General features: G+C 33.9%; 3 protein-coding genes across 6 annotated transcripts; 1 reads left to right on the forward strand and 2 right to left on the reverse strand.

Moving 5' to 3' along the window:
• The first annotated feature begins 405 nt into the window (after positions 1 to 405).
• LOC136232850 (uncharacterized) lies at positions 406 to 6,298 on the forward strand. 2 transcript variants are annotated; one of them, XM_066022304.1, is made up of 10 exons: positions 434 to 557; positions 645 to 771; positions 1,718 to 1,855; positions 2,241 to 2,300; positions 3,123 to 3,225; positions 3,383 to 3,977; positions 4,673 to 4,808; positions 4,921 to 5,088; positions 5,169 to 5,277; positions 5,613 to 5,908. In XM_066022304.1, the coding sequence occupies exons 3-9, from the start codon at positions 1,784 to 1,786 to the stop codon at positions 5,223 to 5,225; spliced, it is 1,191 nt and encodes a 396-aa protein (XP_065878376.1). In that variant the 5' UTR covers positions 434 to 557; positions 645 to 771; positions 1,718 to 1,783; the 3' UTR covers positions 5,226 to 5,277; positions 5,613 to 5,908. The 2 variants fall into 2 exon arrangements, with proteins under 2 accessions (XP_065878369.1, XP_065878376.1); XM_066022297.1 differs by lacking the exon at positions 645 to 771 and having other exon boundaries at positions 406 to 557; positions 5,613 to 6,298.
• Positions 6,208 to 9,413, reverse strand: LOC136232842 (receptor-like serine/threonine-protein kinase SD1-7). The gene is made up of 6 exons (XM_066022285.1): positions 7,961 to 9,413; positions 7,725 to 7,885; positions 7,435 to 7,645; positions 6,915 to 7,152; positions 6,684 to 6,834; positions 6,208 to 6,594 (listed from the first exon to the last, which is right to left on the reverse strand). Exons 1-6 carry the CDS (start codon positions 9,348 to 9,350, stop codon positions 6,295 to 6,297), a joined length of 2,451 nt encoding a protein of 816 aa, XP_065878357.1. The 5' UTR covers positions 9,351 to 9,413; the 3' UTR covers positions 6,208 to 6,294.
• Positions 9,414 to 16,391: 6,978 nt separating this feature from the next.
• Positions 16,392 to 24,779, reverse strand: LOC136232860 (diacylglycerol kinase 1). 3 transcript variants are annotated; one of them, XM_066022309.1, is made up of 8 exons: positions 24,418 to 24,778; positions 22,570 to 23,998; positions 21,144 to 21,510; positions 20,574 to 20,650; positions 19,799 to 19,918; positions 19,017 to 19,181; positions 18,351 to 18,488; positions 16,392 to 17,109 (listed from the first exon to the last, which is right to left on the reverse strand). In XM_066022309.1, the coding sequence occupies exons 2-8, from the start codon at positions 23,725 to 23,727 to the stop codon at positions 16,960 to 16,962; spliced, it is 2,175 nt and encodes a 724-aa protein (XP_065878381.1). In that variant the 5' UTR covers positions 23,728 to 23,998; positions 24,418 to 24,778; the 3' UTR covers positions 16,392 to 16,959. The 3 variants fall into 3 exon arrangements, with proteins under 3 accessions (XP_065878381.1, XP_065878389.1, XP_065878398.1); XM_066022317.1 differs by having other exon boundaries at positions 16,392 to 17,137; XM_066022326.1 differs by lacking the exon at positions 16,392 to 17,109 and adding an exon at positions 17,144 to 18,146 and having other exon boundaries at positions 24,418 to 24,779.
• Between the last annotated feature and the right edge of the window lie 2,360 nt (positions 24,780 to 27,139).

Consider the following 27,139-nt stretch of genomic DNA (forward strand, 5'->3'; position numbering starts at 1 on the left):
AACTCGTTTCTAAATAGATCTGAATCTCTTAATGAAATAAGAACAAAATTATGATATTATATTATTTAAAATAAGAACAAAATTATAAAACTATATTATAAGATTATGAAAAAAAATAACACACCATCAAATTTAAAGGTTGATAAGAATTTTGGTTTTCGGTGATTAATGAATATAAATGTAGAATACTATTTATCGTGCTTTATATATAGATTTATTTGTAACTTTTGATTTCCGCCTTGTGTTTTTAATGTTTCTATAACTCTTACTTTTTTTTATTACTTTAATTAATAAACTAATATACATAAATGATTTTTTAGCTGTGATTCTGTTATTATTAATTAATTAAATCTTTTTAATTTTGATAGTATAGATACGAACATTGATGCTTAATAAGGAAGCCCATTAATATATGGGTCGTATCCGAACCCGTTGCCAGCAAACTCCACGCTTGCAATTGAAAAACTGCAGACTCTAAACTGGCAATTGAGAAGTGAGAATCTGCATTCTTGTAAGAAACATTGGATTTACCGCAGCTCCTATTCTCATTTCACTAGGTTAGTCTTTGAAATCTCTATTTGATTGTCATTTTTTCCTTTTCCTCGAAGAATACGCTGCTAATGGAGGTTTATCTGAATTCGCAGTAGAGATGGAGAATTAGTTTATGATTGTAGTTGAACATTGAATCAGTTTGATGCAGCAATGTTTTTCTATGAGATAGAAAACTCTTACTTTAGGATCGTAGTTGAACGTAGAATCAGTTTGCTGCTGGTAATATTAATACTGTCCTCTAAAGTTGCCTTTTTGTATGTCATATCATTGCTTCTTTTTGTGTATATCACGTATGATTAATAGTTTGGAAATCGGGGTTTTCCATGATCCTAGGCATGTTTTCCTACGGGTGTTTGGTATAGTTTAAACCCCTCCTTTTTATGTGTAAATTTGTTTCTTAAGCATTAGGAGTAAGATTGTTGAGCTTCTTACTTTATGATATATACTATATTCCTGAAATGTTAGCCTTTGTTTGGGAGTTTGGAGGTTAACGGAGATGAGAGTTAAAGGAGGTAATGGAAAGGTAAGAGAAGTGATGGAAAGGAAAGTTAAAAATTAACCTTGTTTGGAAGTTTATATGATGTAAATAGGATGTAAATGAGGTTAAATATTTAACTTCGTTTGGGAGTTTAAATATGGAGGGAAAGGAAGGTTAAATTTACTTTGGGGAGACAAAAAATTTGGAGGTTAGAGTTTGGAGGTTAGAGGAAGTAAACATTTAACCCCATTAACCTTCATTTACTCTCAAAAAACAACTTCCAAACAAGGTTAACTTAATATTTAACCTTTCATTACTCCCATTTACTTCCATTAACCCTCTCCCAAACAAAGGCTTAGATACATTTTCCATATATTGGAAGCAATGGAGCTACAGAGATGCCTCAAATGAATATGCATAATCCTTTCTTATTAAATGCTTAGTGATTATTAACATTGCTCCATATTGACGTTTGCTGCAATCAAAATCAAAATTATAGTCCTAGGTTCTGTTTCTTTCGAAGGTTGTATCTGTATCTAGCAAAAATGGCAGGGTCGTTTTCTTATGCTTTGGAGAATATTATAGATGAGCATTTGATTTTTTTCTGCTCAATCCTTGTAGTCATACTTATTGGTTGTTAATTTCATGTCACATGTTCTGATATTTATTTTCCTTTTTGGTCTGTAGGTCCTCTAGATTTACTGAGCAAGATTGATATCTTTTCATTTTTTGCTTTGAGGCTTTTGTCCTTAGATGACGAGTAGCTCCAGTGACTGCAGTTATGATGTAGATGAACTTATGCAGATTGGAACTAGATGCAAAGAGGTGTACTTCATGCACTTTATTCTCTTAGAAAATAAGGTCTCATAAATCCCATGTGGCCTTCAGCGGTGTTTGTTTAATTGTTTTGTGTATGTGCCAAATATTTATTCCTTTCCTGGAACTTGGCATCATTACTTGTTAATAAAGCTTGAGAAACGGGTATTAAAAAAAAAAACAAAAAGAAAAGTAAGCAAGCAAGCATTTTAATGGTACTATTCAACTATTGTAAATGAGGTTATCAATATTTGTACTATATTTTTAACTTTACATGTTCAATTGAACTTTTTTTTTTCTTCCCATTAATTATTGTTGTTTTTCCATGTCTATCATTTCTTTGATTTTTCTCCTGATGTTTAATTTCAAGTTACTTAATTTCACTTGTCCACAGCTACGGAAAGAAAAAGACATGTTGAGGGAATCTCAGTCCCAGAGCTTTGAACTAATAAGGGTAATAACCCTCATTTTCAAGTTATAGTGATATTTCTTTCATGTATATCACACATCAGACAATAGTTTACTTGCACTTGGTCAGGTGCTCATCAAATTTCCTAATGTGAAATTAAGTTGTGTTGAGAAAGCACAAAATATTACTTTTCCATGTTTCTGGTGTGATAGGAAATTCCTGTTTCCCTATCAATATCATCTTTCCTGATAACTTAGTTAAGTATAGTTGAATTTGCTTTTCCAAACGTCAAAATGAGGGAGATTCAATATTTTTGTTGTCTTAGTAGCTATAACTGCTTTTTGAAAATGTTTCATTTGCTTATTTTATGATTACATCATGAAGCTTATTTTCCCCTCTCATATTGCTTTTAGAAGAGAGAATTTATTGTAAGTTGACAATAGCTTGTGATGTTTGAACATATTTCCAACTCTATGCATAAGAAATAATTTATGTCATAGCTATCTATTGACTTCTCCAAGTGCATAAGTATTATAACTTATAATGAACTTGATCTTTTTCATGTTTATCAGTAGCTAATAGCATTTCTTTTTATAATATTTTTTTATTGAAACTTCATTTCCTCTCCCTTAGAAGAGGAGAAAAATGAGAATAATTATCTGGTCTCAACCAATTCACATTCTTGCTCTAATGGAGGTCTATGTTCATTTCTTGCTGCTTGGTCATTAAAAATAAATACAAAATTTGTTTAAGTTGTATGCTGATTTTTTTCCGTAAGGAGATCGTAGTTATGTTATGTATAAGAGAAAAACTATTGTCATCGTGAAAAAGAAATATTGTCTAATTGCAAGAACTTATTTGATTCAGAGGCTAGAACTACATGTGAAATCATTATCAGAAGCCCGTTCTGAGGACATAAAGCATATTCAGAAGTTGGAAACAGAGCTATTGAACTGCTCTCAAGAGATAGGTGGCAATTCTTACTTTTGTTATACTCATTAACTTGTTATGTAGGTTCTGTGTTAATTTATTTTGCTTCATGGAAAAGATTGACTTCTTTCTTCGCTCTTTTCAAATAAGTTGTGATTCTTTAATCTGAATCAAGTAAATCATCACATCTCTCACAGATTATCTGCAAGATCAACTTAATGCAAGGAATGAAAAGGTTCACAGCTTGGAGGAGCATGTACATGAGCTTGAGTTAAAGCTTTCGGATATGGATTATTTAGATATGAAGATTGGTCAGCTACAGGAGGAACTCAGGAAGTCTGATTCAGAGTGCCTTTTGTTGACAAAGGAATTAGAAAGCAAAGAAGTAGAACTGCTGAAATCAATTTTATCCATAGAGAAACTGGAGGAATCTATTTCTTCATTAACACTAGATTCACAATGTGAGGTTGAGAGTATGAAGCTTGATATAATGGCATTGGAGCAAGCATGCTGTGAAGCAAACAAGAATCAGCAAGATACAATTCTAGAAAAGGAAAGGATGGATGGGTTAATTGAAGAACAGGAGATTCGTGTACGTGATGCAGACAGAATCATAAAATGCTTAGAAAAGGAGAACAAAGAACTAAGGGAGAAGCTTGTTGCATCTGAAGTGAATGGTAGACACTTTCTTCAAAAGATACATGAATGGATGGAAAGCAAGGACGAACAGAAGCTTAATTTTAAGCCATGCTCAAGTGACCTGGAGAGCAGAATTCTACCTAAAAAAGCAAGGTAAGTTGCAGCTTGTTATTCTGTGAAATTTAACTAAAGGCCCCTAGTGATTATTCAAATATATACTTTGTGTGATAAGTGTGAAAAGGAAGCTTCTATTTTTTTCTTTTGGCTCATGGGTGGCATGTGCTATCAAATGTGTATTTTGTATTGCACTATCCACTTTGCACTTGTTTAATATGTTGTAGCACAAAATTTTAACAGCAAAACACTAGTGGTTTAATCATGCTAATGGTTCAGTAATTGTATTTGACTAATGGATTGTAAAAATTGTAATAATTTATGAAGCAATATTAAATATTATTATTAATAAGAAGCTGGTAAGTTATGCTTAGAATTTTGGATTGACTTGAAATTTAATGGCATTCATAAGAGATGGGTTGGTACCAAACTAATAAGGTTCCTTTTCTAGTTGGATTCTTTGGTATGTGTTAGATTGAAAGTTTGATGCGTTTATAGGAGAAAATGTTGAAAGAATTAATGAATAAGACCAAAATGTAATGGTGGCTGTCTAAAATTGCTTGGTTAAAAGGCTGATACCATTTAAAAACAAAAGGACATAATCCCAGAGATGAAATGGGTTTTTTTTTTCTTTCTTTCTGGCAAATTGTAACTTCTTTTAAGGGTTTGTTATGGTCTTCTTTAGAAGAATCGCATTCATTTTAACTTGTGATAATCTCATGATATTTCTGAAGTGCTTGTGGAGAGATACTTGGTGAATTCTTTTCAAAGCTGTCGATATTATTAGGACCAGGATCAAACTTCAGAAAGCAGATGGAGAGGATGTCAGACCAGATAAGCGAATATGAAGTTCTTTTAAAGCAACTTAAGGTTAATAAATTAATCTGAAGCATGATTTTACCATGTTTGGTTCTGATCATGTTAGAATCGAATTTTAGTGGCTTCTCATAGCGTATTGATGTAAACATATGAACTATTATAGGAAGACTTGAGAAAGGAGAAGTTGAAGGCAAAGGAAGAAGCCGAGGACTTAACACAAGAAATGGCCGAGCTAAGATACCAAATGACAAGTTTGCTTGAAGAAGAGTGCAAGCGTCGTGCTTGCGTTGAACAGGCATCATTGCAGAGGATAGCTGAATTGGAAGCACAGGTAATGATCTATTTATCTGCAGTCCTCTTGTTGCTTCATGAGGACCACTTGAATTCTGAAATATTATCTTTGTGAAAAAGGTTCAAAAGAGAACAGAGGAAGCATTTTTTGCTGTCAGGCATGTCCACGATGTGTAGGTACTGGCTGCATCTAAAACTTGGAGTCCAATACTTAGGAATTGCGCTTGAGGTTTGTATCTTTCTTTTTCTGTTCCTTTTTTGCTCCACCGTATTCTTCCTCTTTTGTTTAAATGCGAATTTATTTCCCTATTCCGAAGATATTGTTGTGCTGTTGTTGGCTTGCATATTCTCAACTCAACATCTTATTATGTTGGTGCTACTTGCTATTCATATGGTTAGCATAGAGGCAAATTTCTTCTAGAGGTTTTAGTGTTCCCATGGGCAGCTAGATTCACAAAGCTGACTGAAATCAGAATGGTCAAATTAGCTCACTGTTAGATATTTCTTGTATAAAAGCTTCACTATGCTAGCTGGAAGTCTAACTTTGTGAATTAAATCTCGTAGGTCGAAATCTTCAGCTGCATGGCAGATCAAGGATTCTAGCTGCGCTCTGCCTGCTTTTTTGAGCGGGGAGTTTCTATTCTTGGGGAGCCAATATCAGGAAGTAGGATGTATATACTGAGAACCGTACTCTCGTAGAGCATATACAACCCAAAATAATGACCTCAAGTTTTGTTTATGATTCAACATTTATGCTGCAGCTGTATGCGGCTCTGGATATATATGTTGGTCTGGTGAATGCTCTTGATTACTGTGTTTATGGTGTTAAGCTATTGTGGAGAATGTATGAAGTTAGAAAACAGTACATGCAAAAGGACAATTCTATAGAATATGGGTGAAGAGTTGAAGTTAAAATCTGAGTGTATATCGTAGCTAGTCGAATCGTCTGTAGATCTTATTGTATAACATTTGGTTGTTTGTAGAGGTTTGATTATCAGATGGAAGCAAAGTTAATTTATCTGTATATTTCAAACTGTGTTGAGATAGTACTGTTATATATGTTGTGGAATGGACTTGAGAGATAAAAAAAAGTTTGATGTTTACATTTTGTGATGAGGATGATTGTAATAATAACGATGGTGTTCTAATAGTCCGAGTCTTGAAAAAAAGAAAAAAGTTGAGCCGCATTTGGAGGATATAATCACATTGATTGTCATGTATAAATGTCTTTTAAAAATATGAGGATCTATCGACCTACTGGCAAGCTGATTGTGAGTTCACTGTTGGAACATTCATTAGGTCTTTGAGGAGAAGAATCAACAGCTCTGACAGAGTGAAAAGCTGGTTGCTTAGGTGATGGAAGTGTTTGAGTATCAGCAGTCAGCATCGTAACCACCAAAGACATTGTTGGCCGATCAATTGGATCTTCCTGAACACAAAGCAACCCCACAGAAATGCAGTTCACAGTTTCCTTAAGACAGCAAGTTTCCTTAACCGATGCGTCTATCAGGTCTGCTTGCTTTCCTTCTTTCCATAGCTCCCATACCTGAACATTATTAAGTTTGAGTTGTGAGTTGCATTCTGATTATAATTGGTCTAGAGAGATTGATAGAGAGTGTCACGTATTAGACTTACCCAACTAAGAAGGGTTAGAGAAAGTCCGCTTCGATGGAAGCTTGTGTTCCTTTTTCCAGTCACTATCTCCAACAATAACACACCAAAGCTAAATACATCTGATTTCTCTGAAAATTGCCCAGAAAATGCATACTCAGGAGACATGTAGCCACTGCAACAATAGCATAATACTTAATTGACCATAAGTAGTGAAGGTGTAAGTTTTGAATGCATGAAAAGATTGAGATTTACTAAGTTCCCATAACGCGGTTGGTATTTGCTTCTGTTTGATGGATGCCGAAAATCCTGGCCATGCCAAAGTCTGAAATCTTGGGACTTAAATCTTCATCCAACAAAACATTACTAGCCTTAAGGTCCCTGTGTATGACTTTCAATCTAGAGAACTTGTGCATATATAGTAGTCCTTGAGCTACGCCTTCAATAATCTTGAATCGTCTATCCCAAGCTAGCCTTGCCTTTTTTGATTGATCTGATAAATAACACCATTAGCAAACTTTAAGCAAGTTTTCTAGCTATTTTCTTTTGAAAATGTTCTCCGTGGCTTCAATTGATTGACTATTATGTTTGAATTGCTTAGTTCAGTTTGGAAATGGCTAATTCGTGCTGAACCTTTTACTTTTCAAGCAACTAAATACAATGCTTACTGAAGCAAATCAAAATCAGAAGAACCAAATCTTATAAAATTTAGACTTGTACCTACTCAAAAGGGATGCACATTTCATACCAAAACGTTGAGGATTAGAAATTTTACCAAAAAGAAATATGTCCAAACTTCTGTTAGGCATGTATTCATATATCAACATCTTTTCCTCCCTTTCCACACAGCTACCCAAAAGCCTGACGAGATATTTATGTTGGAGATTGGCAATAAGTTTCAACTCATTCATGAATTCTTCAATCCCTTGTCCAGATTTCTTGGAAAGCCTCTTTATGGCTACTTCTACATCACCTGGTAAGGTTCCCTACAATAGTAGTACCAAATGCACATCAATTAAGACTAGGAAACAAAGCAATTGGAAGATTTGCACTAAGAAGGAATACCTTATAGACAGGGCCAAAACCACCCTCTCCCAGTTTATTTGCTTCAGAAAAATTATTTGTTGCTGCTAATATACTTTTAAAGCTGAATAAAACTAACTTTGTATTTTTTTCTTCGTCTCTAGCTGCTTTACGGTAGTTGATCTCAGAGGTTCTTCTTGTATCTGTTTACTGTAACTTTTAGAGCAAACCTAGATGGAAAACTATGAAAGCATGGAAGTAATTTGTGTTGACAGTACCTTTTTTTCTCCTCCTCTTCAATATTACAAACAGAACAAGGCCAACGAGAAGTAGCATAGCTACCGAACCAGCAGTTACCCCGATCAAAGTTGTTTTAGTATTAGAACCTGAGAACTCGGAAGCTGCAAGCCTGATATAGAGAGCTTCTCCATTAGCATCATCAGGTGGAAGTTGTCTTAGGAACAAGAGATCTCCATGCCAAATTGAACAACTGCCATTCTTATAAATAGCAAAAGCTGTACAAGAACAGTCCTCCAAGCAAGTTGATTCACATTCCTGAAACTCCGAAACTGGCTGTTTTAATGGAGCTTTGGGCAATACCACGTTTCCAATCTTTGAAAATGCATCAGTCTTCCCATTACTTTGACTAGAACTGCTGCACTGCAAACTTGTTTTCCTCACACACCCATCAGCATAAACCTGGGAATTCCACTCATTCACTGACTTGGGATGAAAACCTGACAAACATTCACAGGAAAGTTGAGCTTGATCGACGCAGATCCCAAATCCCCCGCAGTATACACATTCAGACCTTGGCTGAGACCAAAGCAAAGCCCATTGCTTTTCTGAATCTAACCATGTCATTTGTTGAGTCTGCCCTCCAACATCTATCATTAACCGAGATATGCTAGTGCTATTGTAGACTGAATAGGAAAAATAGCTCTCGTTTTCGTTGTCAATGTAACTGAAGTTATAGATATAGTTCAATGTCATTTCAGGAATTAAACTGAAAAACTGTCCATTCCAATTTCCACTGTTCCATATAATTTGGGATCTATTCAGCAAGATATAGAACTGGCTGTTTCCGCTCATGTCTTGCTCAAGAGAGAAGAGTCCTGGTGCAGGATCTTCTCTGTTCTTCCATGAACTAAGTCGTGTCGCCTTTTTGGTGATTTTATTGTATCCAATCTTACTACCAGGGAGCCAAGTATTAGTTGGATAATCAAAACTCTGCCATACAGGTTCTGATGAAATAGTTTCATCTCTTAAAACAAGATTTCCATCATCAAGAAGTAGTGCTTCCACATAACCTGAAGAGCTCAAATTCGTCGACCAAACGAGTACATCCTTGTCGTTGAGGAGAACTAAATTACCATCAGATATTGCTAAAGTTGAAGAGTATTTATCAGAGACTGGTGTCTCCCTATTTGCTACCCAAACAACTGCTTGGGATACTGAATTGTACCAAATGCCTATATAGTAGTTTGAGGAGTTACCTGGGTTGAAGAACCCGAGGATGAATTTGCCATGCTCGGAGGAAATGGTTTGGTCACCGGAGAGAGACTGGTTTGCAGAGATAGTACCAAAACCAACACATAAATAAGAATGAAGAAAGAAGCATGTGAAGAGAACATAAATCAGGAACCATGGATTGGACTTGTCATCCATGCCTCCACAAATTAATAGTTTTTGGCAACTCAACTACATAATAAAATGATGCAGAATTTCATTGTCCGAGTCAACCAGAAGAAATGAAAATTATAAAGAAAAAAACAACACGGAAAAGGGGAATATTCAACTCTGCAATGTGTTGATTAAATTTAATTTTGAACTTTCAAAATGTGTTATGTATTAATTAAATGGAAATTTACAAAATTGACCCAATAGAGATGTCTATTTACATTTTTAGACTCATTTAGATATATGCTATCAAAATACACTCTTCCACTACATTTTTCCAAAAGTATTCTCACAAACCTCTCATCTTATTCAATCCATCTTTTGCCAAATTACTTTCAAGAATCAATGCAAGTTTCATCTTTAAAATCATGTGATGGTAGCATATGGACTGGTTTAAAGAAAAATTTAATGTCTTCTGTCTCAAAAGTTAAGAACTTGGCCCTTTTGTTTTTGTTTTTCTTTTAAGCATTCATAATTTTGGACAAATCCTGTAAATTCCCCCCACCTTATGAGAAGCTAAAATGAATGGTTTCAATTGTAAAATAAGAAGCAAAATCATAAAATGCGAAGTAAAATTAAAAAGGAAAACCATAAAATGCGAAGCTAAATCATAAAATGAGAAGCAAATTTAAGAAGGAAACCCATAAAATGCGAGGGGAGACCATTTTGTAAGCTCATATTGCCCCTAGTCTTACATCCAATGCTTGTGACTAGTGAAACATGATCACAACCAAGACACGTACTAATCTTTAGCTCATTACCCAACAGATCAAGGACATTTCAGATTAATATCTTATTATTTCATAGTTTCACGCTCCCATGTCCTCAACCAGTCAAATATGAGCAAATCATTAATCTTGGATACTCTGTATGATTGATTCGCATAAGTAAATCATCATTACATATAATTGCCTTATAATTAGGGCATGGTTAACATTATAATGTCTTAAGACTATGGCATACGCCAACAATCTCCCACTTGCACTAGTTCCGAAGCAAGTCATATTCCCTATTAACCTCATGATCCTCATGTTAGGGTTTGTTTGGATGGAGATTAATTAAAGTAAGGTAGAGTAAGGTAAGGTAAGTGAAGTTTATAAAATAATTTGTTGTGTTTGGATGGAAGGTAAGGTAAGTGATGGTTAAATAATGTAATTGTGTTTGGTTTGAAGGTAAAGTAAGGTAAGGTAATATATAAAATTACGCTTATATCCTTACTCTTTTAAACTAAATAAAATAAATTATTATTTTCTCCCAAAGCCTGATTCGGTTTTACAAGTATTGTCTCTTTTATTTACAAGTTTTGCAGTCTTGTATGCCATAGAAATTTTGATGCCTCCACTCTATCAAATTGAATAAACCATATGAATTAAATTATGTAATGTTTGCATAGGAAATACAAAAAAAAATATTCAACATACTGATAGTTTAAATAATAAAAACAAAAATGGGGGTGGATAAATTGTTTGAAAGAGTTATATTAAAAAATATCAGACTATACTGATATTGGCAGTGAGGAGTAAATTGGTTATAAAATAATTAGCTTCAAATCCTGAAAGTATAAATTGGGCGCGGATTTGGATATAATGGGACAAAAATAAGGGTAATTTTGTCAACTGAAAATACTTAACCCTCATTTCCCTTCAAATTGGGGTGTAAAGAAAATGAGGGAATATTTACCCTCACCTACCATCACCTACCTTACTCTTCAATTTACTCTCAAAACAAACAAGGTAATCTCCATACACTTACTTTACCTTACTTTAATTCACCTCCATCCAAACAAACCCTTAAGGTTGATCCAATGAGTCCTCTATTGGATCCCCGACATTATTATCCGACTTAACTTTATCGGTCTATACATCTTTTACGATTAAAGTGTAATCCCCTGAATACTCCTTGCGACCGGGGTTGCCTAGTAAGTGCATTCCCCCCGTTTCCATCATTGAAGCTTATATATTGTTACTAGGATAAAAACTCTCAACTCAGCAACTTACTTCTGGATCCCTTTTTTAGGATCCTATGTTGCATCCAAGGTTGTAAAAAACGTTAGCCGCTAGTCGAGCGGACATAACCATCGAGGATTAATTAGATTTATATTTTTGTATTTTTTATTTGTTAATAAACAAATGGTTATATAAATTTAATTAAAATTTGTATTATACTATCTAAAAATAATAATATAAAATAATATAATATAGAAAAACATGTGTATTTGTAACAACAATATCATTAAAATAACTCAAACAAATAAATTATAATGTTCATAAGTAATATAATTCACTAAAAGCTATGAAATAGTGTCCTTAAAGAATTAAACCATATATTGAAAACAAGTAGAGCAACTAATGCATTGCTAAGGGAAACCAAAAGAAATGCTTCAGTCTAACCAAATGGGAGTGACTACATCAACCAGAAAAATCTCGCCACTTGTCATCAGCAAGCCAAGGAAAAAAATAAGAACAAAATAACCGACCAAACCTCAACGGCTTGCATCCAATGTCCCGCTCCTTGACCATCCCACCTGAAAATGGGAGACTTCTTGATGCGGTAGGTGGGTTTTCCACTAATAAGGCCCATTAAGAAAAGAGCCCATTATGACATGGCCAAACCACACAGACCAAAGTCCATGATTAAACCCACCACATTTGGACTCGCCAAGAAAGATTGTCAAGCCCTAGATAAGAGTGCCACAAGGGAACCTCCCATGAGGCCAAATGCCAATAAAAGGGCATCCAAGACCTCATGGAAAATAGTCAGACGCACATGCTATCTATCTATCTATCTATCTATCTGCTTTCCTTAATCATTCATATCATCGACTTGATCGTTGAAGTGTATGCAAAGGACTGGTCCTAGAACATGTCAATGAGCCTAGGCAACTTCATTATAATTATCACATTAACAGTTACACATTAAATCGAGATACAATTAGAAATTTATACTCTTAAGATACAAATAGAACTTCATTATAGAAGTTGATGAAAACTACATACAAATACAACATTGAAAACTAACTTATAATCATTTTGAGAAAATTGAAAAATACGAACTTCAATGTTTATTTATGGTCTCGTGGCTTGATAAGATATTCATATGTTTTGTAATGACAAAATCGTCGTCACCATCATCATAATCCTCATATGTCAAAAATGTTACTACCCTTGCAATATTGTAAGGTAAATCTCTTTCAACTCAATAGTTTCTTTATATCCATGGTCAGGTTTCTTTGTGGATCATTGTATATCTTAGTCAATTTTGGTCTTCAAGGTAATTACTTTTAAGTGCACTAATCCTTTCTATTCGAGCTTCTTTATGATAGCAATCCTAGGTTTTGCTAAGAGAGTAAGGAAAAGTTTGATAAACCTCATGATATGTATTATACTTCACCCGTCTTTAAAAGATTATTGAATGACCATTTTTTCTTTAGAACATTTTCCCTCCAATTACCATAGAACAACTTTGTTAAACACTCTTTGCATGCATAAATAAATAGGCATAAATCATTTCAAAAACATATTGAATATTTGCAAGGATATTCCCTCAAAACATACCATTACACAACCCTGCAAAGAAAATTGAAATAGTATGTAATGCATCATACATATATAAGAATCATAAAATGTGTAGCGCCTAGGTTGAAAACGGGCCAGTTAATAGGAGTTTAAGAGTTCTTTTAATCCTATTTCTTAAAAGTTTAGGCATGTGGATACATTACATAAAATCAGTCTTGACAACAATTTAATTGTCACCAAAATAAGTGTAATATCTTATAACTATCATTAATAAATTTATATTTTTATTTCTCATGTAAAGCATTTAAACAAAAAATAATATTCTCTAATTCCATGAAAAATTAAATTATATATCCAGAACTTATAAAATTAAGGAATAAATTTAAAAAAACTACGTGGTTTCATGTTTTCATAGATCAATGTTTATGATTTTTGTTTTTTTTCCCTAAAACAAACCCTATGGTTTGTGTCGTTAGTCGAATCAAAGAAAAATACTTGAAATCCTTAGATTGCTGATGTTATAGAGGTTGTTTTTAGAAAAACAATATTGACTTTGAAAAGTAAAAAAATCTCATTTTATCTTTTTTTTTCTTGAATTTCAGATTTCTGGAATTTCAAAAATTCGGGTATTTTAGAAATTCTTGAATTTCAAATATCTAGAATTCCAAATTTCTTATATTTCAGAAATTTCTAAAATTTCTAAAATTTCAAAAACTTTGGAATTTCAAAAATTCCAGATTTCTAGAATTTCAAAAATTCTGAAATTTTGGAAAATTCTAAAATTTCGGAAATTCTGGAATTCTAGAAATTTCGGAATTCCAAAAAATAAAGAAATTCTGGAATTTCAAAAATTTCTGGAATTCTAGATTTCTAAATAGAATTTAGAATTCTAGATTTCTGACATTCCAGAAATTCTGAAATTTTAAAAATTCTAGCATTCTGGAAATTCTGGAATTCTAAATTTTTTGAAATTTCAGAAATCTTGAACCTAAATTCTTTTCAGAAATCAGGAATTCCAGAAAATTATAGTATTCTAGAAATCTAGAATTCCATAAAAAAAAAGCAGATCAAAAGACACTGAAAAAGTCAAAAGGTGACTTAAAAAATCTCGAAAATACCGTTCTACTTTAAAGGTGTGAAGTCATTTGTTTTGGAGCAAAAAACCCACATGTACTGATCTACGAAAACGTGAAAGCACGTGAGTTTCTTTTAAATTAACTCAAAAATATTTGTAAGTACATTAAATTAGTCCAATATTTAGGTCATGTTTGTTTGGGGGGAAATATTCTGTAGGGAAAATATTTTCCCAATTTTCCAGACAGGAAAATAAGTGGCAAGTCAATGTAAAAGGAATGAAGAAATAAGAGAAAATGTTTTACCATTTTCAAAAGGGTTAAACATTTTCCTCAAAACATACGCGTTTAGAAAAAAATTGGAAAAACATTAAAAATTTTAAAAATACGAAAAATATAAAACATGAATAACGTGAAAACGTTACAAAACACGAGAATATGAAAAAAAACCCGGAAAAAGGATGAAAAGGTGAACACACGCGAAAAACACAAAAACGCAAAAAAAAAAGCAAACACTTGAAAAAGTACAAAACATGAACAACGCGAAAAGTGACAAAACACGAAATATACAAAAATATGAAAAATACAAAAAATACGAAAACACGAAAAATGCTAAAACACAAAAACATGACAATATGTGAAAACCGCGATACACATGAAAAGACGAAAAATACAAACAAAACACCAAACCGTGAAAAATACGAAAAACACGAAAACGCGAAAAATGTTAAAACACAAAAACGTGACACTACGTGAAAAACGCGATACACATGAACAGAAGAAAAATGCAAACAAAACACGAAAACGTGAAAAATACAAAAAGCGTGAATAACACAAAAAAGTAACAAAATGCGAAAAATAAAAAAACGCGAAAAAAAGGAAAAACCGAAAAACTAAACGTGTAAACACGAAAAAATGAAGAAAATGCAAAAAAAAACACAATAACGAACACGAGAAAACGTACAATTTATAGTAATAGATTTGAGGGTAATGTTGTCTTTTGAATGAAAAATTACATATTTTATCATATCTTATTCCACCAACCAAACATATGAATAGTTATTTCTAAAAGAATTTCTATTCCATTCTTTGCTGTTTTATTTCTTTGGAATAGCAATTCTATTTCATTCCATTCCGCGAAACAAACGACACCTTACAGTTTATATGTGTTTTTTTGTGCTTAATTTGTACTTAATACATGTGAATCTCTTTTTGTGTTTTATATACACAATTGAAAATAAAAAAAATACAGAAAATCTATATTTAGTGGTTGGAAAATATTTTCCAGTGTTGTAGCCAAACACCGGAAAATATTTTCTAGTGTTGTTGCCAAACACAGGAAAATATTTTATTTTCCTGCATAATATTTTCCAGAACACAACATCCCCCAAAAACCTATATTGATGATATTTTGTACGTGAAGCCTAAATTGATACTTCTCCAAAAACGATAGACCTATTTTAGTACATTATCACATTTTTATTTAAAATTATTTGAACCAATCCAACCCAACTGAACTCAATCTATTCAAGTTTAATATTTAATGGGTTGGATTTGTCTTAACAACCAACCCAAGGATTAACCAAATACAAGAAGTTAATTCATTTTACACCCATATATATATAGTTTTTTTTTTTGTGAATGATATATATATATATAGTTAATCATTGCCTAAATTCTCATTCCCATTTTTCCTTCTTTCCTTAAAATTTCGTCTATCCGTCATATTTTTCTTCCTCTATAATATTAGCTTGCTCCTCTATAATTGTTATTCTGTTGCCTCCCTTTAAGTTCTTCCTTCACCTAGGATAGCCAAACCGCCCACTATATAATATTATTATAGTACTTATTTAACGTTCCACTATTATTGTATTAGCAAATATAGTTGTCAAATTTGACGCTGACTAATCAAACTTTGATTCCTCCATGGATCATGTGCATATGCGGACATGCCATAGACGTAGGAAACTAAGCAAATTTCTTGGTTAAATAAGCAACTTTCTTGTTAAATAACCACGAGAGAAGCAAAAAATCATTCCCAAATCTCTTGAAAGATGGCAAAAGCTTTGGAACAAAAGGATCCAGCAAGCCGTGACCACCTGAATCCCATGTTCAGGCTGAGCCCTAGGCACAACAGCAGCACACTCTATGACTCATACGAGCTCAGGGCAGTCACTGATCAACTCAACAAAGCAATGCAAAACTTGAATAGTACATCTCCTTCTTTCATGTCCTACTTGAAATCCCCCTTCTACAGCCACCGGTTAAACAGAATGTACAAAGAAAATGGCAAAATGCGGAAGAAGCTCCTGTTTACAGACTGCAATCATAGATGCAACCACGAAAGGACGAACAAAATTGGGGGATTGATGAGCAGACTGTGGAAGAAGGTTAAACATGGGCTGATATGGCATAAGCAGCGAAATGAAAGTTGAATCATATTTGTAAATGGAAAAACTACTGATTATCTGATCAAACTCTGCAGAAATTCATCAGTGTACAGATACAGTTGAATGTATATGCCATGAATCATGTTCTAGCATCATATGCATATATATAATTGTCATCAAAAGTCTACAGTCTGATTTCATGCCAAGCAAACAAAGACTCACATTTTTACAGAATTTTACCATTTACCACCCTTGTTCCTAATCAGACGTTTGCGCGTGTAAAAGAGAGAGAGGTAGTAGACTGGCACCAACTTCCAAATCCAGGCAATGAATTCTAACTGCTTGATCTTCTTCTTGTTTTCTTCACTTTTTCCTTCTGGTACAGTCGTTTCTTCTCTTTCAATATATTTCTATATTTCTTTCATTAAAAAAATCCAAAACTTCCCCTTGCTGTAAATTTTCGAAATGGGGAAAACTACTCAACTATAAAAGGATTCATTTACATGCAAGCCTCAGCTAAAGTACCAAGCTAACAAAAACACACAACATTTATATGAAGAGACACAAGTCTAGAAGACAGGTGATCAAACCACAACCTGTAACTGCAGGACTATGACATCTAAGTCAGTCTAATCGCCATTTCTTGAAGAAGTGCTCGCTTTTGCGAAGCATTAATCACATGGTTAGTTTCAGCATTCTCAAGCACATCAGTGATTATGGCAGCTGCATGACCAAGAGGTTCCTCAGCAGCCCTCTTTAACATGAAAGCCTGAAAAGGCAAGAAGAATTATAACTACCTGTTCATACAGAATGCTTCAGAATCAGAAGAGACAAAGAAAGATACGGAGAGTTAAAACTCCAATAACCTCTTTTCAGCTGACACTATAAACAGAGATAAAAGAGCAACAAGTGTAGTCCAACAGATTGATTCATGAAATTAACAGAAAACTGTAAAGACACTATGAACATCCAGACAAGTCTTTTGCAAGACTAACATGAAAATAAATGTATAACGACCACTTCCAGCAATGCAGATTTTTTGACAGCATGTTTCAATTTTTTTTTCTCTAGAGAATCTAGAAAGATGTAAAATAAATACTTCAAAAAGACAGTCAATTGAGTTGCAAGGATGCCAAAAACATACATACATATATATATATATATATATATATATATTTGGTGCAAACCACATATATTGTCATTGCATAATTCTATTCGGGGCTTAGTTACAATTAAAGCTCCTTAACTCTCCTTGCAAGAGCTTAGTGGGAATCAAACCAGAGATCTCTTCCCATAAACTCAGCCTGAGCTGGTGGATGCAGAAGCATCGGTGCACAACAAGATAACATAAAGCATATTCATTAAAAAGATTACGTCTTTAACAACATCAAAAGATGATGTACAACAGTTCAACCAAGTTCATGACCATTGATCTCATATCAATGGATGCCTCCAAGCCCTCAAAATAGTAAAGACTATATGCAGTAGTGTGCTTATACAATCGTTCAATTGGTTAGAAACAGCTGATGTTCTATCACCGCTTTCAGTTTCTGTTCTGATGATCATTGTCAAAAATATTTGAGCAGATTTCAACTGCTTCAAGATCGTTGAGCTCCGTCGTTGACATTTACCTATTTACTATCAGAGATAGACTATCAAGTGCGTGAGATTCAGTAAATCATTGACAATGCTAAAAGAGCTTGACGTGTTCTTTAGCCCATTTAATCCCAGTATTTTAGTGGAAAAGTTGTATTTCTGTGCATATTACATCCATGTAAGAGTTAAGCCTCCTCCAGAAGTTCCAGTCTGCAGAACTTAAATTATTCACAATACTATGGGACTTAAGAAGAAGGGGAAAAAAGTCAAACCAGGCACAACATAGATAGTATTACAGCCATTTCTGGCAATCTTTTTGAAAAACGGGGAGCATTTGCATGGACAGATGTATTACAATCATCTAGTGCATCAAATTTTGCATCAATTTAACCATGATTGAGAGAGAGAAAGAACCTGCCCGTGATGTGTTACAACCAAAGTACATGGTTTCTGAAACCATGGTTCCCCATCAATCTGTACTGGCAATCCAGTCAGAAGCTGTATTTTTATTGATTTTCCCTGAGCAAGTCTTCGAGCACGAGAAAGTCCCACCTATCCCCCAACACACACACACACACACAAAAGAAAAAACTGATAAGTAAATTATGCCAACAAAATCTAGACAGGAAACACATTCAGATGGAAAAGGGGACTCAGTGCATCAACAACAAGTGAAAGCCATGCCCTCTTCTCATGTGAGAAAGCACCGGATGGGGTACATGGAAAACGACATAATAATACAACAAGAAGGAATAGTTTTTTGCACGATTAAGCGAGATCCAGGATCTGCACCACCATACTGATAAACATAAAAAAAGTTGTCCATGTGATTTTACAGTGAGCTTCAATTTATGCTCAATTCAGTACTACTGGCCTCATTGTACATCATAAACAAACAAAGTTCTAATAAAAACACATGAAGCAGATGGTTTAAGGAAGATCTGCAAATTTCTACATTCTTGAAAAGTATTTTCAGAACACTGAAAGCTGCAGTTGAATTAATAAAACTTGAACATACTTTTGCTTTCAAAAAATAAAACTTGAACATACTTAATATTACTTTTCATCAAAGTAATCTACCTGAAGCTTCCCGAGGTGCCATGTTCCAGATATACTTACAACCTCTAGTAACTTATCATGCATTGATTGTGGATCGAAGTCATCATAGGACTCATCCTCATTTTGCCATAGGTCTACACCACCCATATAGCTACCAATATTTGCAACAAGTACACCCTCTGCATCCTGAAGGTCAATAAAATAAGAAAATTTCAAGAAAAAAAATTTAAGACTGCCTAGTGAGTCAAATTTGGAAATAAGAAAACACGTTAAAGGTTAAGAAAACTCCTACAGTTATTAGAATTTGCCATCAGCATTTTCACTTCATTAAAGAATTACAAGAAATAACAATTACCAACTAGCCAACGTCCTCACAACAAAATATCCCCAAGCAAAGTTAAGATTATGGTGGAACTAAATATATTTAGCCTCGAGCATATCAACTTAAGAAGAAATGGGAATTAAACATTGAAACAAACCACCCAGGAGAGATCACAATAACAAAGCAGACATTAACATAAATTACCAGTAGAGACCACAGAGAAAAGCAGTTCAACAATCTTAGTAAAAAACTGAAGAAAGCCTAATAATCAGCCTTTCAAATTCACAGATTCTGGGAAGCCATCAAAGCTACCCAAAATTCACAATCATGTTCCAAAATTTTTAATGTGATAAGAAATACCCAAGGAAATGAATATCAATTGAAATAATCTCCAAAATACTCCATAACATTTAATGAGTGCAAGCTATCAGAAAACTGAACTATTCACTACCCCAATAATTGAGATGAGACCAGTACAAACCTCAGGGACCTCTACTTCAACACCATCCACTTCAACTCTAACTTGCCATGGAAAGTCTGCAAATGTCCTATCCATTATACTCCTAGCACCTTCTCTTGCATAAAGGACTTTGTTCATGAACTGCATTACATTGATACAATTTCAGCCAAATGAAGCTTGAAAGGAGTGTCAGATATAAATACAACTGAAAAGTCAATGAAAAAACAGAACAATATAACTAACAACGCAAGTTACACAATTGTGTAGAAAGATCTTCCAGGAGAAATTTTCTGCATGCAAATCACCAAATAAAACATACAACACGACCTCTCTCTTTTTTTTTTTTTTTTAAGAATGTCTATAATCAATTTTTTTACACATTATATAGCCAACTGATACGTAACTTTTCAATATACCAATGACAGGCGAGTTGGTTAGAATGCAAGATCTTTCACAACAATATCCGCATAAAAACTTAAGTTTATTCACTCTGCTCAAAATTATGTCAGTTTTCCCTTGAACACATCAAATGCAAATTCAATCCTCAATGCTTCAGTTAGATAATTACCAAACTGAAGCAGAGGCATACCGCCAAGAAATGCTTTTACAAAATAGTTCACAGCCTATAATTGATGCTTGGAATCACCTCGATGGGAGGGCTTCTTAGATAATGGTACTGTTTAATTTAATTGGTTTAGTTTCAAACTTTAAAGTCAATCCTTAATATTAATGAAGGCAACCTATTTTCTATTTTACAATGTGGGACGCACTTAATAGTGATAAGCACTGCGGTTACCTGGTTATAAAACTTATCCGGATTTTCCTCCCTCAGGTTGTGGATTTCCAGTGCAACCTTTGCATCACAACCAACACCTGTAAAATAATGTTTGCCACAGTCAGAATCACGCTGCACTAAAATATTTACGATGGGCCCCTCAAAGCCAGTTTGGAAAACTGAAGAATATGGGGTCGCATCAATGTATTAGCGCCAAAACTAATTCATTTGGGTTGACTTCAAAACAATGATTAACAAATACCAACAGGTTGACCAACATGAAGACAATTTTGAAACTATCAAACCAAACAAAACTCATCATAAGAAGAATAGGAGATCAGAAATACTGATGTTGAAACCTGAAACAGTAAACATGAGACTTCATATAACAATACGACATCAGAAATTTGACACTCAAAGGCAGATCTCTGCTAGAGCATTTAAGATCCAATACATGCAGTTTCATCCAACTTAAGGTCAATACACAAAGATAAAGTAGGCATACATCCATATATGGACCAATCTGATAATCTTTCAGCATCCGATATCACTGATAAGATGCATATTTTTGTAATATCAGCATTTGCTTACCAAGATAGTTGTTCATAAACTTGGGTGACTTAAGTTGCTTTTGATGATGATCAACAATAGCTACCTTCCACCGATCAAGAATGGTGACTGCAGCATGCTCAATGTGGTTTAACAACGTGCAAAGACCTCCTTGTCTCTCCACTGAGCCTAAACCACCTCCCCAAGATAGTACCCTGGACATGTCATTTCCAGTTCCAGCAGGAAGAATAGCTACAGGTGGTGGAGAAACAAAATTTTGCTTGTCTATCGCATTCAAAACCCAGCCAACTGTACCATCTCCCCCACATACAAGAATTCTGAAGTGAGGCACCTTCCTGAAAAAATCAAGGCCTACTTCTGGTCCCTGAGTAGAGCACAATTCAAATACCTGTAAGAAATACCAGCCTATCAACCCTCACACCCATCACATTGAAAATCATATGAAAATCAAGAACAAGAATGGAACATGTTTTAAAGAAAAGGTTGCCACATATCCAAGTTGGTATTCATTCAACTATTACAGTTTAAATAGAAAAGAAACATTATGTGCTCTCTAATAACAGAATGCAGAAACTTTTTGCAGAAGCTCACATAAACTCCAGTTGGTCAAATGTTTTGCTTACTAAATGAATCAGTTGATAATTAGGTAGAAAAAAATATGTCTCTTTCTAAACTAAGATCTGGTTTCAATATAAATTTTTAATCAAAACTAATTCCTATTTGCAAAACTGCAACAGATTACAGTCGTGACATTATTAACCATGGAGGGTTTTTTTTTTTTTTTTTTTTTTTTTGAGAAAACCATTGAGTTAATTAGATCTGAAAAATGTTAAGTTTAGAAACCATAATTCAGTAGAATTGTTATCATGAAAAACCAATATCAAGAGGTTGTCAATACGTCAAACACACCCACGAATACGATAAACTTCAGGTATTCCACCACTTAATGGAGGAAATATGAAAGTGAATGAAGTGCGGAGATCAAGAAATGTCCAGAAAAATCTGGAGGTACCAAAGTATATCTGAAACAATGGGAATAACTAACGGTAGAAATCTCATTTTATTGTCATACTACTGATATGAATATCATATTCTAACTGTCGGAGAGAACAAAAACGCCTGATTTCTCATTCTCAAGCAATTCAAAACTATGCATGTAATTATACAGCTGAATAATACTGAATGTAATGAAATATCCAAGAAACACATGTTTTGATGAATGGAGAAGGTTTGGAGATATATATGCCTAGAGTATTAACGACAAAACTAAAATTTATCAGTGTTCAAGCAATAAATACAATTCATATGACCACCTTTTTTTCTTTCTCAAAGTCACTTTCTCAGCTTAATTTATTTTTCTTTGAACATTCCATGTTAACATGATTAAACCATGGAAAACGATTAAACCTAGATAGTAAGAAACATCAATTTTTAGAGAAGTACAAACCTGAACAGGATTCAGAAGAAAATTTAAACGCTGCCTGAGGGAGTCTCCACGCTGAGCCCCACTCTTTTTGTTGATGAAGACCAATAATGGCCTTGCATCAGGAGGCAAATCAATAATTTCATATCTATGTTTCATTCCTAAAATCTGACATTCGTCCTTATGATTAATTGGCCCACTTCGTTTAAAACCGGCCTTTGAGTCCATTCTATCCACAATCTCACCATTACATGAATTCTCCCTATTCAAGCTATTACAGTTTTCCTTCATGCCATGAGAACCATTCATGGTAGGATGTGCATCAGCTGTACTTTCAGTGGACATGTCACAGGTGCTACCACTATTACGTGTATCAGCAGAGGCTTCATTCCCTCGTTTGTACTTCTTTTTGCTCTGACTCCTAATACTTGCACGAACTGAAGAAGCAATTTCATTTGCCCCATGCGTGATAGAGCTCAAAAATCCACCTGAAGAATTCAATTCCTTAACATGGAGTGGTGATAAAATCAGCCTTCTAAATGGGCCTAAATCACAAATATCACCAGTTTCATTAGACATAGCATTGTGACAATCAACATGTACAAGTCGTTGACACCACAAGCAACACCATATAGGGGATCCACTCAGAAAAGAACCACTACATTGTTCTTCACAATGACTACAAAAGGATGTTTCCTCAGATTGATCTGTTATCTCTGTCCATCGAAAAGCCCACTGGTGCATCACATTATCAAATCCGATCATAGACACACACTTACAATCCTTATGAGCCTTGGAAGAGCAGCTGAGGTGAGCTGCTGCACCACAAATGCTACAATGGTGAATAAAACTGTCTGATGCCACCATAGGTCCAAGAGTTTGAGAAGGAGACATGGATTTGAAGCATACGCAACAATTTAAATTCTTCCCACGAGATAGAGATTCGAGAACCCAATCATGTGGAGCCACAGGAACCTTGTGCTTGGCCTTAGGATTTTTCTTCGACCTTGCTATAGCTTTCATCCAACTTAAATTTATGTTTCTTCTCCATTGGAAAGCCGTATAAGCTATAGTCAAGATACCAACTAAAGCAGCAATTAAGCATGATAAAATAAAAAAGCGAGACTCGGTTGGATTATTCCAGCCAGGAAGAAATATCTCGATTTCCCTATCATCATCCATCCCTGAAAATCAAAGCTTGATCATTCTATAACCTCCGCCATAATTAAAGGAGACTGCCAAATTGCACAAATCTCTCTATGTATCCGTCAAGCTAACTATATCATCAAAGCACAAATAAGTATGACAAACGATTAACCATATTCAAATCACACTGATCATACTACAAAATCTAATTGAATCTGAATTTGAATCTGCCACTCAATAATAATACTGAAATTAAGATTGAAAGCTCAGAAAACTGGAGAAGAAGCCAACGAGAGCTAGATGATACCTGGCAAAAAAGTGCAGAGAACTAAGTACAGATACAATGACAAAAAAAGAGGAGGAAAAACATCAAAAGAGAAAACCACCTTCCTTCTCAAACAGTGAAAATAATAATTGCAAGTAGCACTCAAATTGATTAGAATCGTAGTAACCTCCTTAAACAAGATATCACAATTATCAATAAAGATTGCCAATCAAAGAAACAAATATTACAAGAGAAAAGGAAGAAAAAAAGTCCGATCCCTACAATGATACGTGGGACAGCACCAAATCAATCATTCCATTAGCATCCAGATGACCAAACCAACAATTAATTCGTTTCCAAAATAAAAGGAGAGAGAAAAAAAAAACATTAACTAAAATGCCATTTAAATTGCAGCGAATCTGAAAAAAAAAACAAATAAATAAATCTGTAGAAGAGCTTACAGTAACAGTTGGTGAAGAACAGAAGAATGCGATGATCAAAAGGAAAGCGAGACTGAAACCTAGAGATCGATCTAGAGATAAAAGGAGAGGAACAGTACTCGGATTCGAAAATCGGCAATTAAGCAAAACCCTCAGGCAGGCCACCAAATAGAAGATTTATTATTGAAATTCGAAACGGAAAAGCATGGGCTTTTGCTTTTGTAGTTTAAATAAAAAAAAAAAAAACTAATATTCTTATTTATTAATTATTCTCTTACAAAATTTTATTTTCTTTCAAAAACAGAAGGGGAAATCAAGAGATTCTGTAATTTGGGAAGGAGGTGTCGAAAGAGAACAAAGGGAAGGGGCCTAAGATTCATTCGGAATCTTATGCTAGAGTACAGCCACGTGGCATTCAGGGTCCCCAACTTTTATATTTGGTCCCACCGATACACGTTGGCGTGTTGGACAAATTACACCTAAACGAGTTTTGCACACGCATCTCACTCGATTAGGATTGTCAACGACGGTGAGGTGATTGAATCTCACATATTAAATTTGGGAAGATTCCTATGTTTATTATAAAAAATTAAAATATCTTCGAAATTTTGTCGACAAATAAAATTTAATAAAATTAATATCTTTAATATTTGAGATAATTTAATCCAAAAATTTTGGAGATTTGGACTTATTTGATTCAATTATTAGCTAATAACTGTTGCGGTTGCTGTTAGCTGTTTACAGTTACAGTAAACTGTTAACTGTTGTTGTTAACTGTTTCTTATTAACTAATTTAATTACGTGTTTGGTAAAATTATATTGAAATGTTGTTGTTCGGATTTAAAATGGATATGTTTTAAATTAATCAACGATAAAATTATGAAAGGAAAAATGTGAAAAAATGCTAATAACGTTTACAACTAGGAATAATTTTACTCTTAACGTTTAAAATCGTGCAATTTACGCACAACACTAGAAACTAAAAATAATTTTAACTCTAATATTGACAAGTTGAGTCGATTTCAGATATTATTAGAAAATATGGATATTTTATTTCTTATTCTACACCAATCGCACATATCAGTAGTTCTAGAAAAAATATTTCATATTTTTTATAATTTAATAATAAATTGAAAATTAATATTTATAAATTCGACGAAACATTTGAATTGTTTTGTCCAACTCGTACAAAAGACAATATTTTTTTTCTTAAAAAAATCCACGTCTAATCATATGTCATGTGGTATGTTACTAACGATGATGCACATATGAATTGTAGATGACAATATTCATGACCAAGAAGAAAGTTTGATAAATTATTTGTCAAATTGAACCAACTTGTCAATGTTAGGGGGTAAAATTATTTTTGGCTGTCAACATTAGAGGTATAATTGCATCATTTTAGACGTTAAGAGTAAAATTGCTCCTAACTATAAATGTTAGGAGTATTTTTGCACCTTATCCTATTATAAAATAAAAAATGTGTTATACAAATTAATAAAAATAATTTATATAAAAAATAAAAAATTTATTGAACGCAACAAAACTTTGTTTTTCTAGTGATTATGTTGTAGAAATATAAATCATGTTAAAGAATAAACATATTCTGTGAAAATAAGAAGGATAATTTTGTCAATAACAAATAACTACAAACAACGGTTTATGAAAAGCTTGTTGAAACACCTTTCCACAAGATTTTGATTTCACAAAATCATTTAAGTTTAATCCATGATTAAGAGTTAATTAAATTTAAGTGCTTTGATTTAATTGAACTAATCCGTTTGTTCAATATTGAGTATAAATATAAATGCAAAAAGAAATAAAGAATAAGACAGGACCAAGTCAGCATGAGAACACAAGCTAAGTGACGGGCAACTCGACATAAGAAAAGATAAAGTCATCCTTTGAACAACAGCTGAAGAATGAAGCGGGTCAAAGAAGCTAAGTGAAGATTGGAACTCAGCATCAAAGAAGAGAACTCTGCTTTCATAACAAAGTCTTGCGGAACGAAGCTGACCTAGGAAAGCTGAGTGAAAGAAGACTCAACAGGAAGTTTGGCAAGCAAACAATGACAGGTTCTATCAGAGTAAAGCTGAGTGAGTAGAACTCAGTATGAAAACTGGCCGACAATAAATCATCGGAGTAAAGCTTAGTAATTCACAAGTGTTCCGTTAGCTAAAAGACAAATCCAACAACTGTCTGCACCAGTAATAGAAATCTCGGAATTATGCAAAAGTCAATTTCGAGAAACATGGGACAACTGAATTTAACTAAAAGACAAACTGTCACAAGAAGACAACATCTGCAGCAAGAAGACAAATCTGACGTCTGAAGAAATCAGAAGACAGGATTGGCCTGACACCTGAAGCTGACCAGAAGTTGTCTCCCAAAAGAGCCGTTTTGGACTTAACGGCTAAATCATTTCAAATAATCCACCTCCAGATTTTCGTCTATATAAGGACAATCAAAATCCTTGGATTATTGCCGAATCACTACAAGAAAAATACAAGAGAGAAAAATACAAGTTCAAAGCACTCAAAAACAAGAAAGAGATCTTACACCAATTTTCTATTCCTGTGTAAATGCTAGATTGATTATTTGTAATCATCTAAAGTGTTCTTCATTTGAAAAAGAACAAATTGTATCAATCGTGATATTGAGAGTGTTGTGCTGAGTGCTTGGTTGTAAACACTCAGTGGTAGAGAAATCTAAGTACAGGGTTGTGGTGCTTAGCAGGAGTTGA

The sequence above is a fragment of the Euphorbia lathyris genome, chromosome 1, assembly GCF_963576675.1.
Source record: "Euphorbia lathyris chromosome 1, ddEupLath1.1, whole genome shotgun sequence".
NCBI lineage: Eukaryota > Viridiplantae > Streptophyta > Magnoliopsida > Malpighiales > Euphorbiaceae > Euphorbia > Euphorbia lathyris.

What these genes read in the sequence shown, in the direction of transcription:
- LOC136232850 (XM_066022297.1), top strand. Translation starts at nt 1,784, where the DNA reads ATGACGAGTAGCTCCAGTGACTGCAGTTATGATGTAGATGAACTTATG. An exon ending in GAACTGCTCTCAAGAGATAG is followed by an intron (nt 3,226 to 3,382) that starts GTGGCAATTCTT and finishes CATCTCTCACAG; the next exon opens with ATTATCTGCAAGATCAACTT. An exon ending in TTCTTTTAAAGCAACTTAAG is followed by an intron (nt 4,809 to 4,920) that starts GTTAATAAATTA and finishes GAACTATTATAG; the next exon opens with GAAGACTTGAGAAAGGAGAA.
- LOC136232860 (XM_066022309.1), bottom strand. Translation starts at nt 23,727, where the DNA reads ATGGATGATGATAGGGAAATCGAGATATTTCTTCCTGGCTGGAATAAT. An exon ending in TTCTTCTGAATCCTGTTCAG is followed by an intron (nt 21,511 to 22,569) that starts GTTTGTACTTCT and finishes TATTTCTTACAG; the next exon opens with GTATTTGAATTGTGCTCTAC. An exon ending in CGGATAAGTTTTATAACCAG is followed by an intron (nt 19,919 to 20,573) that starts GTAACCGCAGTG and finishes AATGTAATGCAG; the next exon opens with TTCATGAACAAAGTCCTTTA.
- LOC136232842 (XM_066022285.1), bottom strand. Translation starts at nt 9,350, where the DNA reads ATGGATGACAAGTCCAATCCATGGTTCCTGATTTATGTTCTCTTCACA. An exon ending in GAAGAGGAGGAGAAAAAAAG is followed by an intron (nt 7,886 to 7,960) that starts GTACTGTCAACA and finishes TACAGTAAACAG; the next exon opens with ATACAAGAAGAACCTCTGAG. An exon ending in GTTTTGGCCCTGTCTATAAG is followed by an intron (nt 7,646 to 7,724) that starts GTATTCCTTCTT and finishes CTACTATTGTAG; the next exon opens with GGAACCTTACCAGGTGATGT.